Raw genomic sequence first — 18,924 nt, forward strand, 5'->3', positions numbered from 1 at the left:
GATTTCAATGAAAATAGGTTAATTGAATCAACATTCTGGGTCTGGGTCAGTAAACGGGTCAAGGGCTGTGCAATTGAGCTTCCATCTGGGTTGGAGATTGAAACGGGCTTTAAAAAAAATAAAATTGGGCCTACTGGAGCCCAAAAGTTCAGTGACACTAATCAACGATAGCATTCATTAAACGTTGCCAAAACTAATAAACGGCAACGTTCAATGAACGTTGCTAAAACATATACAGCAACGTGCATTGCCTGTTGTAAAATTTTTTTAACAACAACGTTTGGGTGAGCGTTGCTAAAACATGTAATGGCAACGTGTATTGCCCGTTGCCAAAACTAATTAACGGCAATGTTTTTTAAACGTTGCTAAAACATCTACAACAATGGTCAATGCACGTTGCCAAAAAAAAAAAGGGGTCTTTGAACGTTGCAAAGGGATGTATTAGTAACATTCACTCAAAAAACGTTGTTATTTCTTAATTTTCTCAACAAATGGCAAAGTTGCAATAGACCCTTTTTAGCAACATGCAATTAGAGAATGTTGCCGTTTACATGTTGAAGAAAGCCTTTTTTCTTGTAGTGAATAGAAAAAATAAATTAGTTTCCTCTCTTTCAATTACACACTTGTAAGCCTAAATCTTCATAAGACTAGCATACAATATTAAAAACGACAAACAAATATAAGAAAGACATTAAAAACAAATTTAAGATACCGGTAATATTTGTTAAAACTTAAACCTATATAATTACGAGAAAAGAAAGGAAATTAAAAAACCTAGTAAAACAGTTTAAGAAACAAGTTATGTCTTTCTTTTTCTTCTTTTTTCTGCTGTCGATTTAATCCTTGGCCCTTTTTTCCTTTGCCTTTTCTAAATATCAAGGGGTCGTTTTAAATTAATAGTTACTTGCTATCATCTAAATTCTTTAAAATTGGTGGATAGAATTGTTGATATTTATTTCGACCATTTCATTACTTTTGCACTTCTTAGTTTATGTGTTAGGAAAATTACACACATCTTATCTTAATTTTATTTGGCCTATAAATTTTGGACTCTTGCAGGTGCCAATTTGTCAGCGATAGAAACAGATGATCCTTGAAAGATTGTTGAAGATACCTAATAAGCAAGATATAATTAATTTGACTCTCCATCTCCTTGTTCTCATCTCAAAAGCATTTTTCATGTTTGACATATATAATAAAAAAAAAAAAAGGGTAAACCCCAACCTTAAGGGTGCCTCACCACCCCTGCCCCGGAGTATCGTGAGGGAGATAAATCGCAGGTTATGCCTCCAAGGGTACAGGGTGGAATGCTGCTTGTACACTTGCACTTACCCAAGAGCCAAATCCATATTTCAGGATTCGAACCCTTGACGTAGCAGCCTCAAGCAAAACTAGATTTCTCCACCCTCCCCTTTTACCACTTGGAGATATGCCCTGGAGGCATGTTTGACATATACAAATTCTTACTTTTGATGGTAATAGGCTAGCAAATGGAGTTTGAGATATATCAGTACGATTTCTCTTTAAATAATATCACGTGGATGATTAGCACCAATTTAGAGGGTGTCCATAATGCTACATAACACTCTATCATTGGCCTGTTTGAAACACAATCAACATTATGTCATCTTTTATGTACATTTATTATGGACATTTAGCAAAATCGTTTTATCTTTGTTGATTGGTTATACCTTTTTTATTTTAATTAATGATATGGATGACAGGCACACTGCAACTAATCGGTGGTATTCTTTTACTTTTACTTTTGACAACAAACCATGATCTACAAACCAGAAAAAGACATGTTTGTAGTAAACTTTTAAGAGGCCCCATTGCATAAAAATTGAAAAGAAGTAGTACTTGTGTATTGTTAGAAAATGATTTCAACTTTCCCACATTTGGATTAGGAGAAGTCAATTTTCTACAATTCTTGTCCATTTGGAGACCTTCAAATTTCTTGATTAGTAATTTATATAGAGGTATTTTCAAAAATGTCTAATTTCATGGGTGTCAATTGAAAAATGTCTACTTTTTAAATTTAGCACTAAATTGTCTATTATGCTCTTTATGAAAAAGAAGCAATTTATTTATTTTTTCAATTTGTTACGGATTTCGAGAAGTAGCTTCCATGAGAAATTACATTAAAATGATGTTCTTAACATTTCAAATGTCATTCTCGATATTTGAATCTTGTTTATATTTTAAAAGTACACATGTCAAATTACAATATTAAATGTTCTCGACATTTCAGACATTGTTCTCGACATTTAAAATCTCTTGAATGACATTTCATTCCGAACATGACAATTTTCTACACTTGAAAGCAAAACTAGGGTTTTTTTTTCGTCTCTCTCCAAAATTCACACAACAAGCTCCCTAAACACACAGCTGCATACATACTCACTTCCCTTCTCCCCTGGGGTCTTTCGTTCTCTCTTCACACACATCTCACAGGCATTTCACAGACAGAGTGAAAAAATGAAGACAATTCTCTCGTCGGAGACCATGGATATTCCGGACGGAGTGAAGATCAAGGTGAAAGCCAAAATTATCAAAGTGGTAGGTCCTCGGGGTAAGTTGACCCACAATTTCAAGCATTTGAATCTGGATTTCCAATTGCTTATCGACGAGTCCACTGGAAAAAGGCAATTGAAGGTCGATGCCTGGTTTGGATCCAGGAAGACCTCCGCATCCATCCGCATAGCCCTCAGCCAAGTTGATAACCTGATCACTGGTGTTACTAAAGGTTACCGCTATAAGATGCGGTTTGTGTATGCTCACTTTCCAATCAATGCTTCCATCACTAATGGCAACAAGTCCATTGAGATCCGTAACTTCCTTGGCGAGAAAAAGGTCCGAATTGTTGAGTACTAAACTTGATTTTGGACTAAATAATATGGGCTTAGGGATTTTGCTTATAGGCCCAAATCAATTAAAAGGTCCAACATGCCTAGCATTTCTAAAAATATTATCTAGAAAAATCTATATAAATATCTACTAGAAAAATCTATGTAAATATCTAAGTAAGATATGTGGTTTTATAAAGAATATTTAGAGAATTTTAGGAAAATATATTGATGTGTGGTCTAGGTGTCTCTAGAAAATGTGTGGACTAGAATCTTCATGTAAATACTATATAAAGGGGTAGTGTCCTCCATTTTGAAACAAGCCAAAATAGTGTATATAAAGTCTTGAATTTGAGAAATACAAGTTTCCTTTTGCTCACTTCCTTCTTTCTATTAGTGTTGTCCCCCTTAAAACCCATAGTCAATCCAAGTTAGTAAACCCCTCTTTCCTCCAACAAACTGGTATTAGAGCCCTAAGGTTATTGTGAAAAATGGCAAGTGGGATGATTCCTTTTCAAGTTCCCCAACTCAACAAGGATAACTACAACAATTGGAGCATAAGGATGAAAGCATTGCTCGGGTCGCAAAATGCATGAGAGATCGTAGAGAAAGGCTACACGGAACCACAAGACGAGGTTGCTATATCCCAAGCACAAAGGGATAGTTTGAAGGATGCAAGGAAGAAGGAAAAGAAGGCGTTCACCCTCATCTATCAAGCCTTAGATGAAGGCATGTTCGAGAAAGTAGCTTGTGTTACTACGAGTAAGGAAGCATGAGAGATCTTGCAAAACTCCCACAAAGGAGTTGAGAAGGTAAAAAAGGTTCGACTTCAAACACTTCGAGGTGAGTTTGAAGCTTTACATATGAAAGAATCGAAATCAATTTCTGATTACTTCTCTAGAGTATTAGCTATTGTGAACCAATTAAAAAGGAATGGAGAAAAGTTAAACGACACTCGAGTAATTGAGAAGATACTGAGGTCTTTAGATTCTAAATTTGACTACATAGTTGTAGCCATTGAGGAATCTAAAGATCTAGATAGTATGAGTGTCGATCAACTCATGGGATCTTTACAAGCCCATGAGAAAAGAATAAGGAAGAAGATGAATGAAGAGCTATTAGAACAAGCTCTTCAAACAAAGCTCACTTTGAACGAGGGTGAAGGACGGTTCAACAGTAGAAGAAGCCAAAGAAGAAGAGGACGAGGCCAAGATTGACGAAGAATTGCATTCTACAAGGAGGAAAGAAGACAAAGTTCATTTTCCACCAGAGGTCGTGGAAGAGGAAAAGGTACGAGGCAAAATGAAGGACCAAGGTATGACAAATCTCAAATTAAATGTTACAATTGTCAAAAATTTGGTCATTATAATTCAGAATGTAGAAATATTACTAACCAAGTTTAGGAGAAAGCCAACTACGCTTGTCGGGAAAGTGAAGTAGATCCTACACTACGGTTGGCTTACAAAGGTGAAGAGAGCAGAGAAAATAATACTTGGTATTTAGATACAGGAGCAAGCAACCATATGTATGGAAAAAAAACATGTTTTTGGAGCTTGGTAAATCGACAAGAGGCAACATTACCTTTGGAGATGAATCCAAGATCCCAGTGAAAGAAAAAGGTAAAATCTTGATCCGCTTGAAAAATGGTACGCATAAATTTATCTCAAATTCAAATGTCTATTATGTGTCCAATATGAAGAATAACATTTTAAGTTTGGAACAACTTTTAGAGAAGGGTTATGATATTCATTTCAAAGATCATAGTCTTTCAATAAGAGATCAAAGAGAAAATTTGATTGTCAAAGTCCCTATGACAAGAAATAGAATGTTTGAGTTAAGCATCCAAAATGATGTTACCAAATACTTAAAAGCTTGTTTTAAAGATTTATCTTGGCTTTGACACTTGAGATTTGGGCATCTTAATTTTGAAGGCTTAAAGTTGTTGAGTAAGAAGAAGAAGATGGTGAAAGGTTTGCCTCCAATAAATCATGCGGATCAATTATGTGAAGGATGCTTACTTGGAAAGCATTCAAGGAAACGTTTTCCAGAAGAAGCTTCTACAAGAGCTAAGAAGCCGCTAGAACTAGTACACTCTGATGTTTGTGGGCCAATTGATCCAAGCTCTCTCGATAAGAGCAATTACTTTGTTCTTTTTATTGATGATTGTAATAGAAAGACTTGGGTCTATTTTCTCAAACAAAAATTGGAAGTTTTTGAAACTTTTAAGAAGTTTAAAACTCTTGTTGAAAAAAAAAAGCGAATATAGTATAAAAGTCTTGGGATCGGATAGAGGAGGAGAGTTCACCTCCAAAAAGTTTGAGAAATATTGTGAGGAGAATGAAATTCGTCGCCCATTGACGGTTCCATACTCTCCACAACAAAATGGAGTAGCGGAAAGAAAGAACAGATCCATTCTTAACATGGCCCGCTGTATGCTCAAAAGTAAGAGATTGCCCAAAGAACTTTGGACCACAGGATTCCTAGATTGGGTATTGAAAAAATTTCGCTCATGGTGAATGGTAGCATTTTTGTTCCTGGCTGCCTTTGTGTTGGAATGCAACTGGTCCAAAGTTCTCAAGTGCCAATTGTAGGTGTCAAGGCACTTACATAGTCAGGACTTGGGATTTCTAAAGCAGTGTCTAGAGGTCGAAACCTGGAATTATGGTAAGATCTTTCATCTTTGTTAGGTACACTTTTGCTCTTACTAGTAGGAAATGTGATGGCAGATAATACCTATATGATTGTCTCATACTATGATCATCTACATGATTGCAGAAATAGCCAAATGATTGGGACTCTGAATGTCGTAACTCTTTTAGGCAAATAAGCTTGGAAGTTTATACAGCAGTCACTCTCAGTTGTCCCAAAGAAGGCACTCTCAGTTGTCCCAAAGAAGGCATTAACTTCATTGATCGCCACTGAGGCCCCAAACCACCCCCAACCGCCAGGACTTGTGCCTGTCTTTGTAGGGTAGAGTCAGATAATTCTTTAGAGAGTGGATAGCTAGATATGTTTATAATGTAACCAGACCATATATGAATCTAATCTTAAAAATTTCTGACGTTTGCATTTAACTGGACCATTTAAAATCTGACCTTCACATGATCATAGTCCATAAATTGCCAGATTCCACATTCTTCTCTATTGTGCCAATTTTCAACCATGGGTTTCGGCTGGTTCTTATCCATGTTATCAGTTATTCTTTTCTCTCTCCTCGTGCCCGTAGTCTGGTACTCAAATCTCTTTGTTTCATCACACGATAATCTCATAAGCCCATAATTAACGTGACAAAACATCTCTCCTTCCATGATTCCAGCTCAAACAATCCAAGAGCCAGCAAGATGTTCACTTTTAGGCAGTGCTGCAATTTCCAGTTAAAAGGGTTGTATCCAAATACCTGATCCAGAAGTTGAAAATGATCTTAAAATCTAGCCGGAAGAGTAATATGTCCTTCACCTATTCGCATTTTTTACCTGGTCAGTCGAAATCCAGCGTCATTTGAAACTACCTTCTCCTTCCAATTCCAGTATCCTTCGAACGCTTCCGATTCAAATCCCTTGAGGGCCTCTAATTTGAGCGTCCCAGATGGTGGCAGTGGCCTTACTTTTATTATAGTTCCCAACGAGTTCATAGTGGGACGGCCTGGTTGCATGGCTTGGTATGCTCAAATTATGGTGCTTACTGAAAAAAAGCAACAGCCAAGGCCGCCAAACAAGCCCCAAAATTTCACAATATCAGAAATTTCTTCTGCTAGAAGATGTTTTGGTGAGTTACAGATTCTAGGCAGTGATAATAGGAGTATAGCATATAAAGCCACCATGTTAAAAGGCTGCAACATGGCGGCGAAGAGATTCTCCGGCCAGTTATTCACTTCTTATGGGCTGGATAAACGAAGGATTCACAGAGAAATCAAAGCTATTAGTAAAATTCGCCACCCGAATTTGGTTCCGATCAGAGTTTGGTGCTTTGATCATCAAGAATCTATATAGTTGTGTACTATTATATTCTGAATGGCAGTCTTGATAAGTGGTTGTTCCGTGTTGGAGTTTTGCCGTGGACTCGCCGGTTCCGGGTGGTTAAAGACGTGGCTGAGTCATTGAGTTATCTTGATTCCAAGGAATTGGCTCACAAGAATGCGAAAACTAGCAGCGTCTTTCTTGACGTTAGTTTCAGAGCAGTGCTTGGTTTTTCATTTTTCTTTTCCATTCTTCAATTGAGTGAACTCGGTTTGCGGCATTAATGAGTCAACAAGTGGACATCTTCGAGTTCGGGGTGTTCGTACTTGAACTTGTATCGGGTAGGAGGAGGAGTTGGAAACCGGGTGAGATTGAATTGTTAGACTTGGCGTGGGCCTTGCCCGAGGCAGACGAGAAAGTAAAGTTGGTTGATAGGAATATGGGTTTGGTCGTGAACCCGGATCAGGCTATTCGGGTTTTGGAACATTGAATGATGACAAAAGAGGCCTAGCACGGAACAAGTGGTGGAGTATTTGAACGTTGAGAAACCGATTCCTGAGTTGCCACCGAGTCGACCCGTTTCTTTGCTACCCTACAGCAGCACCACAGGATTATGCAGTGGGTACTCTTGTGCACCATTCAAATATTTCCAAATGTATGATTCTCATGAAATGGACGAACTTTGGTAAATAGTGTTGACGTGCTTTATACGGCCACCCAGTCAATAATTTTGGTCCTAACATGTGAAGTCAGATAAAATTGTATGAAATTATGAATGATTGAAAGTTCCGATCCAATCTTTGGATAACAAAATTGAATATAATGAATAATATTAACACTGAATAAACTGAAAGAATTCTTAGAGGACATAATATGAGTTATGAAAACATAACGAAAAAAATGTTTTATTAGAAAAAAGAAAAAAAGTTGTTTCTATACTTATGCTATATTTGATAAAAATAATAAATTACTAAATAATATTAAAAAATTTAAAAATTATTTATTGTAGTACATTGCTTATAACCTTCTCAAGATACCTGTCCCACAAACTAGCCAAATCTGCAAAGTTGGCAGTTGGATTACCTGTCAATAACCATGAAAAGAAATATTGATACGTAAGTAATGTGTTTTTAATTGTTTTGATCAATAATCATGTTGGACACGTGTCTGTATAATATCTGATTGTATTAAATTTATCAGAAAGGTTAGACACTTCAACTTTTTAATTATGGTTAGACATCTTATTTTTTCAAAGTAGCAAGTTTTCTCACAACCTTGAAAAATAAGAATCCAAATTTTCGATATGTAAATTTGAATTCTCAAGTGAGGAAAATATTTAATGTGGATGTTAAATTCCATGCAACTATCACGTGACTCAAAGCTGAATGACAAAATCGTAAATTAATTCATGTTCACATTAACAATTTCGATTGTTAAGATTCAAATTTACCAACTTAAATAGGTTGGAGACTTGAAAACCCACTTTTAAAGGTTATGACCCAAAATCACATTATTTGAAAAGCTAAGGAGCTCATTCCAATTTTCTTTTTAGCCGTGTAACAAAAAGCTATATTTACACCATATTGTATTGTAACAACACGACATTTAATTGCACAAACAATCCTTAATCTTTACTCATTGTCATACTCGTGTCACCAATTGTTTTATCACTTTCTTATCTTAATATTTCGTTAATTAGAACAATTGTCCAAAAAATTCCGTTAAGATTACTTAAAGAACTCTTTTTCCTCTTTACTTTTAAGAAAAAACTTAAAAATGACAAATACGAAGTCACAAATAAATATTTATATATCATTTAAAAATATACTAACAAAATTCTTGGACAAAAAATGGCATTAGTGAACATTTGCTAATTGTTGAAATATTACAGATAAGGATACAATGATAAATGTTGAAGATGCACTATAATGATGAATATAAGTTTAGACAACTTTAATACAATTCAAATGTGGGGTATAATAAAATATAATAAAATAACAAAATATTTACCCAAGTAGTCTCATTTATAACTTCTTGTAAATTTTGGTTCATTATTTCACTGTTGAGAAAGAAAGGGTCAGGCGTCTTTTTAAAACAAGAGAATATCCTTTATTGAAAACTCTCCTCTTATTCCTCGAAACCCACGAACCACCAAGATAAAGACCAGATTTCCAAATAGGGGCTTTCATATTTCAATCTCCAAACGAAGAAATTTCAGTAGATTTCAATTCAGTGAAAATTTTTGATAGGTAATTGTAAGAATCCCAAGGGCAGGAATTAACGGCAAGCTTTAATTTCGTTAAAGCTCGCCGAAAATGAAAATTTTCATCAGTAAACCCTCACCGTTGTTCCTAATTTTCATCCTCATCGTTATTTTAACCACCCATTTCCTCCCCACGGTCCGATCAAGCCCCAATTTCCTCAAATTACCCTCCGATCAAGAAGAAGATGGACATCTTTGCTCAGCAAATTCGAAACCCGATTTGTGCCCCGTGAAGTGCTTCAGACCCGACCCCGTCTGCGGCGCCGACGGGGTGACCTACTGGTGCGGCTGTGCAGACGCGCATTGCGCGGGGACGTCTGTGAAGAAATTGGGATTTTGTGAGGTCGGCAATGGCGGTCCCGGCCAGGCCTTGTTGCTGGTTCACATTATTTGGCTCATATTACTGGGAGTCTTCGTGTTGTTCGGGCTTCTTTGATTCAATGTTTTTTTCTATTTTTCGTTGATATTTTTCCGACTCCTGGACCTGGTGAATTGGGGGTAATTACATTTTATTCTAATTTTTCGATTATATTTGTATATTTTATACGTGTGCAAGACAGTTTATGTTTGACTTATGTTATTTTTATTCTTGGAATGCTCAAATATGATTCAGATTCTTTTTTTCAATCTAAATTGTGTTTATTCATTATTGTAATTTCTGTCTTAGCATTGTCATTATCAATATGAACTGCCACACAATATGGAATGAACATTACTAGGACAGAAATTAGCATGCTCAACTCCTTAGTTGACATCAAAAGCAATTGTTCTTGTAAAATGGTGAAGCTATGTTTTAGATTTGCAAAATCTCATGAAAAATAATCAATGCAATTGTCAGTTCTTTCTAGGAATTAGACTAGCTCAAAAATCAAGATACTAAAAGGACCGTTTGAATTACTTAGCTATCCTTCTTAGGGCTTTGGAGCGAGAAAACAGGTTCTCCAAGACGATCAGCGCCAGTAGGTTCAGCAGTCGTGGAACTCTCATCGCCAGTTGTCCACGATGGATCTTCATTCTTGTCGGCTTCTGAAACCTTGGGAAGCCCATTGCCAGAATTGTTGCCTATTAGGTTCTTGTATATACTGAGAGCTTGAGCCATCATATTTGCAGGATTAGAAGCACTTGCTGGAAGCAGCATTGTTGTTCCCTAGATTAATGAAACAAGAAACCTATACATAAACATTGTACTTGAGTACAAATTGCCAGCTTAAAGTATGATCAAATTACGAATATTACCTCCTTTGCGATCATACTGAAGGCCTGAAGATATTGCTCAGCAATTCTTAAACTAGCTGCCTGCAAAATCCACGAACTTCAAGATATTGCTTGCAGAAATAAAATGTACCATGATGCAAGGGAAATTGTTAAAAAGGGGAGGGTATATGGACGAGGAAGCGAAAAAAGGAGGGAATTAGAAATTTCAGAAGGTAAGCTACGGGCAGCGAATCAGGAAAACAGATAGTGCAAAACATGACTTGTTCATAGGATAGCACATCAATTAACTTGCAAGAATTGAAAACCTCACCTCCACCCCACCATTTTCTTTTAGGCTTTGTGACACCATGGAAAGTCCTTTTGCTGTTGCTTGTGCTCTAGCAAGGATTGCTTCTGCTTCTCCTGTAATTAAATAATTTAACAGTTCTGGAATCAGAATATTAGATGTCATGAGAAAATGGAAATTCAAAGAATGTACAGTATTGCTGAACCTATTAGGAATCTGTAATATCTATTATGACACATCAATTGCCAGAATGATTGAATAATGGAATAGGACTTTATTTGAATTTGCAGTAAACTTAGGAAAGTGCTGTAGGAAGGAGGCACCAATAGCCGACAGCTTTTGTCCTCCGCATATATTTAGATTTCAAGGATAATTGGTAAGCATTTATTTAATCATCCAAGATTAAACACAAAGATAATGAGCTGCTTGCCCCAAACTGAAAGCTGAAAGCTCTACATTGGAAATGGTTAGTTGTAACTAACCTAGAGCTCTGTTAACCTGGTCCAATTTTGCAGCTTCAGATGCAAGGATAACTGAATTCTTCCTTCCATCTGCAATATTAATGTTTGCCTGCCTTTCTCCTGTTATATCAAATACCACATCATACTCATTAAAGGACAAGAATGGCAACAAAGGCATTCTGATGGATTTCCAATGATGTACACTAAAATCATGTAGGGATAAACATATTCTTGACAAGCTTAAGATAAATTACCGGAACAGAGAGCAGTAGAAATTCTGAATTTTAGAAGCAGATAATAAAATCAATGCATTCAAACTTATTCAATCCATTGAATTGGAATTACTTTCTTTTAGAGGCGTTGCCTTCATTCAACAGTATAGCAGCAAAAAGAAGCCATAACACCTCTCTATGGATAACAAGGTGATCCCATAAGGTATTGTACGGCCAAAAATATTGTGAAAAAATAAACACATTACCCTCGTTTTTGTTATGGGAAGAAGTGTAAGCAACCTTTTCTCATTTGGGAAAATAACATACGTTTCTCCTAGCAAGGGCTCACGAGAAGTGAAGTGGAGCTTGTCCATTAAGTCCTTTCACTACTAGTTACTGGATGGAGTATGTCAGACACTTGCCAAGGAAAGAAAAGGAAGTGCCACATGTGATCAAGTTACCATATGTGACAGCGATCAACTGCACTTGATAACTTGAATCATCACAAATAACTTCCAGCTGAAAGATGGCATTATTCCTTGAAAATTTATGTAATTTTCCAACTGGCAATCCTTCATATGGTACAACTAATTATATGCTCCCCCTCAATAGATACCACATTTAAGACTGCACAAAAGGATAGATGTGAATTACTAAATAGAATTGATATAAGGAAAACCAATCACCTTCAGACTCCAAAACCTGAGCTCTCTTTTTCCGCTCTGCTTCTGCCTGCATCTCCATTGCTGCCCTCACTCCTCGTGGTGGAGATATATCCCCTGAAAATGGAAAAAATTTCAATAAGTAAATAGGATGCAAAGGAAACCGTGAGGAATTTTCTTAACCAAAGACATTTCAGCATACAGGTCACTCACTTATCTCATAACGAAGACATTTCAAGCCCCAATCTTTTGCAGCTTCATTGATGGCTAACTGCAAGGAATGCAATTCTAAAGACATCAAAAACATATAAATAAGGGAAAGTGTAATGGAATAAAGCTCAATTATGCAAACATGCCAATAATACTAAGCAAAACTATTGAATGAACTGAAACAGACATCTGATTCTAATCAACAGTAGCAGAGGACAACCACTTGAGAAACAGTTCTTTACATTACAAATTGAAAACAAGGCACAATATTCACGCCCTCGTTTTCTGGTTCACAATCGATTATTTGTATAAAAAGCAGAAAGCAGTCACATAAACCAATTTATATAAACGGAGGCTAAAATAATTACCTACTAAGCCCACTGAAAATCATTCTGACTTGAAGAAGATGTGGATGTTATGCATTATGAGATGATTTCTTATCTTAAAAATGACATACATCCTTTATAATTGAACAATACAACACTGCCTGTGAAAGCTTTTAAATCCCAATTTTATTCATAACCAATACATTTTCTTTCACTATACCAATTGTTTATTAAGTAAACACTAACTCAAGCAGTATCTACACAAATTAAAGTGACTAGATAAGGAGCTTCATATACACAACGAACTAATTATTCTTCCAAATAAATTTGGGATGAGCTACATAAAATTCTTTTTTTAGCAGCTCCATTCAATCAATCATTACATATATATCATTTTTTATTTTTATTTTTGGCACAACAAAAAACAAACTTCTACTGGCAGCAAGGAGAACTTGCATCCATTCCATGAAAGCATCAACATAGGTCGTAGGACAAAATTCAAAGAGCACATCATACAAACTAAAATTTAAAACTCAAACCAATTCAATTAAGAAAAGTAGAGTTTCCATAGCAACAATTGCAATTTGCAACTTATCCCATATAATTTACAATGAAACAACCAACCACTAAAAAAACCTAAATCGATTGGATCTAGGGCATAACACTTACACTATCAGTGAATAAAAAAAATTCGGCATGGGTAGAAATAAACCTAAGTTCTATGCCGATTCCAATAATTACGTGTATATGAATGATTTCACTTACAAAATACTCGAAGCGTAATAGATGATTTTGGGTATTGAAATAATAAAATTGTAATAGTTTGACGAATAGAATCAAGAGTTGTAATTTAAATTGAGTTTGAAGTTTCGAAATTGTGGGGTGGGGGGGGAGGGGAATTAGGTTTTGGAAAAGATTGGATTGGAATAGTTTGAGGAATAGAATCAAGATTGAAGTATGTTCTTATGATTCAACCACCACAATTATAAATGATCATCAAGAATTGAAAGGACTTGGTGGTTATTATTCACAAAATTATTATAAGGGGATTCAAAATTAAATAAGAAATTTTAAATATAAAACCAGAATTTCTATTTATAAAATTTGTGAAACAAATGTTTACTAATTCCGAGTTTGGAGAACACACTGTATTTTCAGTAAAATAAATAAATCTTCCCAAAAAAAAAAAATTGCGGAGGAAATTATATTAATAAATTTGAGTCGAAAAATGTCTATAAATCACAAATTTTTTTAAAGGTCTAATATTTTGTAAGAATATCCAGAATACTTTTACATGGCCTCGATATTAGTGAAAAGATTTGGTGCACAATATTTTGTAAATAAATACTAGCGTACTATCCTCATTTCTACATATTTTTAGAATTTGATAAAAACGAATAGAATGCATGAGTTAAAATTAATTATTAACTTTAATTTAACTGAATCGAATAGGGCATAATATTAGCGATTATATCAATTATAATAGCTAGCAAATACTTTCATACATATATTAGAAATGGGAGTGGGACAAGGATACAAGTCATCAAACGAGGTCACTATTTTGATGTTGAAAATTCGGACCCACAAACCCGACTAGCTCATGGGTCGAGATTGTGCCAAAAATGCAGGTGATCTAGACCTTGAAATTTACAAGACCATTAAATAAACCATCAATTTTATAATATAAACTTTTATATCTCCCTAACGTCAAAAATTTCTTATTTGATAGAAATTAAAATTTTTAATTTAAGTCAAAATCAAACAATTTATATTAACCACATCTTTTATGGATCTTACAACTTTTCAACCACACATGTCAAAAACTTTTGTAATAATTTACATTAAGAGCATGGTTCGAATTAAAATCTGATTTAAAATTTTTAATTTAAATCAAAATCAAACAATTTATATTAATCACATCTTTTATGGATCTTACAACTTTTCAACCACATATGTCAAAAACTTTTGTAATAATTTACTAAAAAATCTAATTTTAATTTCCACCAAACATCTTCTTAAACCTTTGTTTGATTTATATAATTTTAGTAGATTTTGATAAAAGCTGTAAAATGTGTGGTAAAAAGTTAAATAAAAACTATGGATTCTATAAGATTTGTGATTAAAAATGAGTTTGATGGGGGGGGGGGGGGGGGGGGATGATTTTTTTTAAAAATGAAAATCAAATAGGGACAAGAAGGGGGGAAAAAGTGACACCAATCGCAACTAAATAGACTTTGTTGATGAAAATATTGACTTATCTTGAGGTGTGACTATCATTACTTAGAGCAAATAGATTGTATCATTCAAAGTAAGTTTATCTATTTACATTGAAAACTCTTATTGTGAATTGAATACATCCAAAACTATTGGAACTCACATAAAGTTTCATTAAAGTTTGATCTTTTAGTCAATAAGACAAGAAGATTGAATATGCTTATTTTAGGTCGGTATGTTCATATCCAATGGAGTTGGGAAACTCTTCTCGTTTAAAAAGTATATATTTGTGAGAATTTTTTCCTTCAGTCTTTCGAACAAGTAACCTAATTATATACGCACAAATTAAACTATTTTATCTGAAAAAAAAAATTTAACTTTTAAATTGAAGCAAATTTATTTTTTTACATTGTTTCTTCCACGCTCTTCCTTATATGCAAATATGTATTCATCTTTCATTGATCTCGAAGATTAATTACTACAGAACTAGTTAATGGCATTTTAACTACAAAACTGGCTAAAGAAGAAGTTACATAAAAACAAGGTAAATGAGCAACTCGATTCAACTTGGATTGAATCCACATTGCCTTCTTACATATTATCATTACGACTTGTTCACAACAAAAGTAATAAGTAAACAAAATAGCCCGACTCGACTCTATAGCACGTTCTTTTTATTGTAGTATCAAATCTCTCATCTTCTCAATTTGCCTCCTCGTCATTCTTCTTTTCTTCGGGAGGAGATAGAGAATCCCACCCATGATCAAAAGTAACATCCAAGAAATAAAGCAAAAAAACTAGGACAATACAACACAATAACATAGGAATTGGTCCAAATAACCACAAAAATAAAGGAAAAGAAAAATAAAATGCCCTCAGCCCTAATGACCAGAAATAACTCCCCCGATTAATCGTCCTCCCTACATATTCAATGTTATCAAGAAAATTTGTAGCCATTTTATCGAAAGGCACATTGATGAGTAGACTTGTATGGCTGTAGTACCTTACTGATTGTACATTAAACAAGAATGCCATCAAGAAGCAAACTAATATAGAGAAAACTTTAATGGAAAAACCCAACTCGCTTTTGTCTCCAAAAAGAAGCCCTGTTGAACTGTTGCTGCGGCCACCAACACCGGTCATCAACACAGCAATGAGGGAACTCAGCATAATAGCAGTCGATGCTAAGAGGGTGGATGCCATTATGTTGTTTCTTAGTGTTTGTACAGCCAACACTCCGTACTTGGATGTGTCCTGTCATTATTTTATATCCGCGATGTCACGACATGTTCTACAAATCGAACTGAATATGACTTTATAAAGTTTTAACTTTCTTTTCCTCTTACCAAAAATCTATTAGTACATGTTAAAGTACACTGCATATTGGATATAAATAAGTAGTTTAGTGAATAAAGCCTAATTTTCACTACCATCCATCAAACATAACCGAACAATATAATGGTTGAGATTTTATTTCATTTTTAATTCTGAAAAATACAGTCTAATCTACCTTAACAAATAAGTTATTAGATTTACAATTATATAACAAAGAAATTTGATCACTTACTATCCAATCTTTCGTATAAAAAAATTTGATTTGAGTGAATGAGTAAGGTAAAGACAAACCTCCATCATGGCACGAACCCATAGGCGGCGATTGATGGCATTGATGCCGATTACAGTTCGGTTTGGGTGCTTCAAAATTTGATGGAGAAGCCAAATGTGATAAGTAACCATTAGTACAAGGCCTGATGGTACAAAAACATAGTCAACAATCTGTTTCTCCATCTGATAATTGATCAAACCACAATCAGATATGAACCCTAGTGAACAAGTGAAATTTGAAAGGCTCTCTCTGCCGAATCTGTAACCTACCTACCCCTTTCTCTCTCTATATCTATTTATATACATGAGAGAGTCCGAGAGAGACACGGATCTGCTTATTTTAAAGTTAAGATGAGGTCAGAGTTGACTGAAACTAGCTCAACACAAACTGACACAATGTCGACTCATGGAGAGTCGAACTCTCTGTCACAATTAGTTATGACACTAAGACATAAGCATTGTGTCAGGTGGCTCGACCGTCTAAATATGAGTGCTTTTTAATGCCCATAATTAGCCCCTTTGATAAATATTAAAAGCAAATTTTCAATAAATTTTGATAAAAATTAATAAAATACATTGTTAAAAATTGTGTAACTCATAAATAATATAATTAAAATTAATTGTTGACTTTCACTTGAATTAAAATTTGAATTTTTATATTTACCTATCAGGGGGATTAATCTTAAAGCACATGTACTTTTTTTCCTTTTGAATTGATAAATATTAATCACCATGGATCAAAACTCATGTACAAAAGCACACATGCTTTTTCATTTTTTTTTTTATAATTCGGGTGTCCAAATTTCGCCTGACTAATTTTGACGAGTGACAGCCTTCCCCCCTAATTCCTCACCCAGGTTAATTCAGATATGGACATAGCTTATACACACTTGGATCGGACAATTGGGAAAACACACATTTGATTATGGGGCTGTTTGATGCCTATTTTCTTCAAAAAAAATGCATTTTGAAATAGTGTTCTTATGGGGAATGTAAGCGTAAAAACAAGGAAAAATTCTGAATTTATGTGTAAAATTATTTTATTGAAAATGTGTGGTTGAAATGATGTCAAATTATTATTCAAAAATTTATTTTGTTGAAAAAAAAAATGGGGCTTACGTATCGAGTTGACAAGAAGGGTGACTTTAGCAAGTGAAATAGTGACTTCACATTACCTGCAACAACCTCTTAATCTCTTTGGTTCAGTTTATTTGGCCCGCATTTCAACCAACTGTTCCTTTTAAGACTCGACAAATAAGGTGGAAAAACTTCCCACGTGTTGGTTTGCTACATGATCCACCACTTGCGGCCGTGTGTCAACGACTCAAAATGTGCCACATGGTTTTAAGTTTCACCGCAGATTCTGGTGTTCATATTGAGAGCATCTTTGACCCACGAAAAGTCATGGGCATAGCGCATTTATTCACTGATCAAACAAACACATATTACTTTGAAACACGATCAAATGTGCTCTAATGGAATAATTCTATTCTACCAAAACTATTCATTCTACAGAAAAATTACAGAATAGCATATTGTCCTTTTTAACCCTTATTTCTAAATTATTTCCTTTTTGCTTACTGCTTGTTTAACTGCTTACTGCTTGTTTATAAATTGTATCAGAGCCTAGTAACGAAATTGAAGAAAATTTTGAAGATGTATAGAAAAGATAAAATGATTTTAGAAGAATTACAAAATATTAGTATATTAACTAATACTAATCGAATTAAATTGCAAGAATTAGCGACAAATTTAAGTACCGAATATTCATCCTTAAGATAAGACATAAAACAAATAAATAATTCTCAACAATTAGTTGAAATAAAAAATAAAGCATTACATATTCTAGTTGATGAATCTTCTAAGTATGAAGAAGAAGATATTATAAATCAATTTTTAAACCAATATGATGATTATGCTGAGCCTTTAGGAAAACTAAATATTAATAATCAATATGTCATAACTAGTATAAAGAATATGGAATCTAATCTAGAAATTGTTAACAACAATATTAAGGTAGGACCAACAATCTTATATAAATAGATAGAATCAAAATTTAAAGAATTAAAACTTAAAAAAGATTATTATGTTTCTATTGAACCACCCTTATCGGCCTATGTTATAGAAGAATTAGAAACAAAATTCTTTGAAGCTACTGGAGAAGAATTAGAAGCTTATAAACAAAGTTTAGAACAATTAGCCATACAAACTGAAAATATATATATGAATGATCCTCCACCTAAAGAAGAAACTACTGAAATTAATACTCCACCTTTAAATCAACAAGTTGAAAACTAGCCTTTAATTGGAGAAAATAGTAGAACTAATATTAATACAGATTGGACTCAAATTGAATCTAATGACTGAAATTTTGAGTAGATGAAAGAACTAAAAACTATATCAACTAAGCATATACATCTTAGGAATAATAATCCAGTAAGATTATTTACTGAACAAATTCCTACTACAGGAATATGGTTAGATATTAATGATAGCAATAATAAAAGTGAAGTTATTGACTCTTGGGTAAAAGCTACTGATTTAGTTGTTGCTTTTAATAAATGGAATACAACTCAAGCCTATAACTTTATAATCCACACCTTTAGAGGAATTACTTCAAATGTCTGGAGAAGAACTTTTGAAGAAACTAAAAATAAAATTAAATATG

The 18,924-nt window shown here is 34.3% G+C and overlaps 4 protein-coding genes and 1 pseudogene across 4 annotated transcripts; 3 read left to right on the forward strand and 2 right to left on the reverse strand.

Moving 5' to 3' along the window:
• The first annotated feature begins 2,478 nt into the window (after positions 1-2,478).
• On the forward strand, positions 2,479-5,362 carry LOC111406611. The gene is made up of 6 exons (XM_023036000.1): positions 2,479-2,867; positions 4,004-4,136; positions 4,250-4,402; positions 4,546-4,720; positions 4,778-5,011; positions 5,121-5,362. The coding sequence occupies exons 1-6, from the start codon at positions 2,479-2,481 to the stop codon at positions 5,360-5,362; spliced, it is 1,326 nt and encodes a 441-aa protein (XP_022891768.1).
• Positions 5,363-5,857: 495 nt separating this feature from the next.
• Positions 5,858-7,550, forward strand: LOC111406975 (annotated as a pseudogene).
• A 1,567-nt stretch (positions 7,551-9,117) lies between these two features.
• Positions 9,118-9,774, forward strand: LOC111406612. The gene is made up of 2 exons (XM_023036001.1): positions 9,118-9,444; positions 9,733-9,774. Exons 1-2 carry the CDS (start codon positions 9,118-9,120, stop codon positions 9,772-9,774), a joined length of 369 nt encoding a protein of 122 aa, XP_022891769.1.
• LOC111405664 (stomatin-like protein 2, mitochondrial) lies at positions 9,767-12,214 on the reverse strand. Its single transcript, XM_023034658.1, has 6 exons — positions 12,115-12,214; positions 11,926-12,018; positions 11,049-11,147; positions 10,591-10,682; positions 10,302-10,361; positions 9,767-10,212 (listed from the first exon to the last, which is right to left on the reverse strand). The coding sequence occupies exons 1-6, from the start codon at positions 12,206-12,208 to the stop codon at positions 9,964-9,966; spliced, it is 687 nt and encodes a 228-aa protein (XP_022890426.1). The 5' UTR covers positions 12,209-12,214; the 3' UTR covers positions 9,767-9,963.
• Positions 12,215-15,165: 2,951 nt separating this feature from the next.
• Positions 15,166-16,551, reverse strand: LOC111405665. Its single transcript, XM_023034659.1, has 2 exons — positions 16,278-16,551; positions 15,166-15,905 (listed from the first exon to the last, which is right to left on the reverse strand). Exons 1-2 carry the CDS (start codon positions 16,437-16,439, stop codon positions 15,354-15,356), a joined length of 714 nt encoding a protein of 237 aa, XP_022890427.1. The 5' UTR covers positions 16,440-16,551; the 3' UTR covers positions 15,166-15,353.
• Between the last annotated feature and the right edge of the window lie 2,373 nt (positions 16,552-18,924).

The sequence above is a fragment of the Olea europaea genome, chromosome 12, assembly GCF_002742605.1.
Source record: "Olea europaea var. sylvestris chromosome 12, O_europaea_v1, whole genome shotgun sequence".
Lineage (NCBI taxonomy): Eukaryota > Viridiplantae > Streptophyta > Magnoliopsida > Lamiales > Oleaceae > Olea > Olea europaea.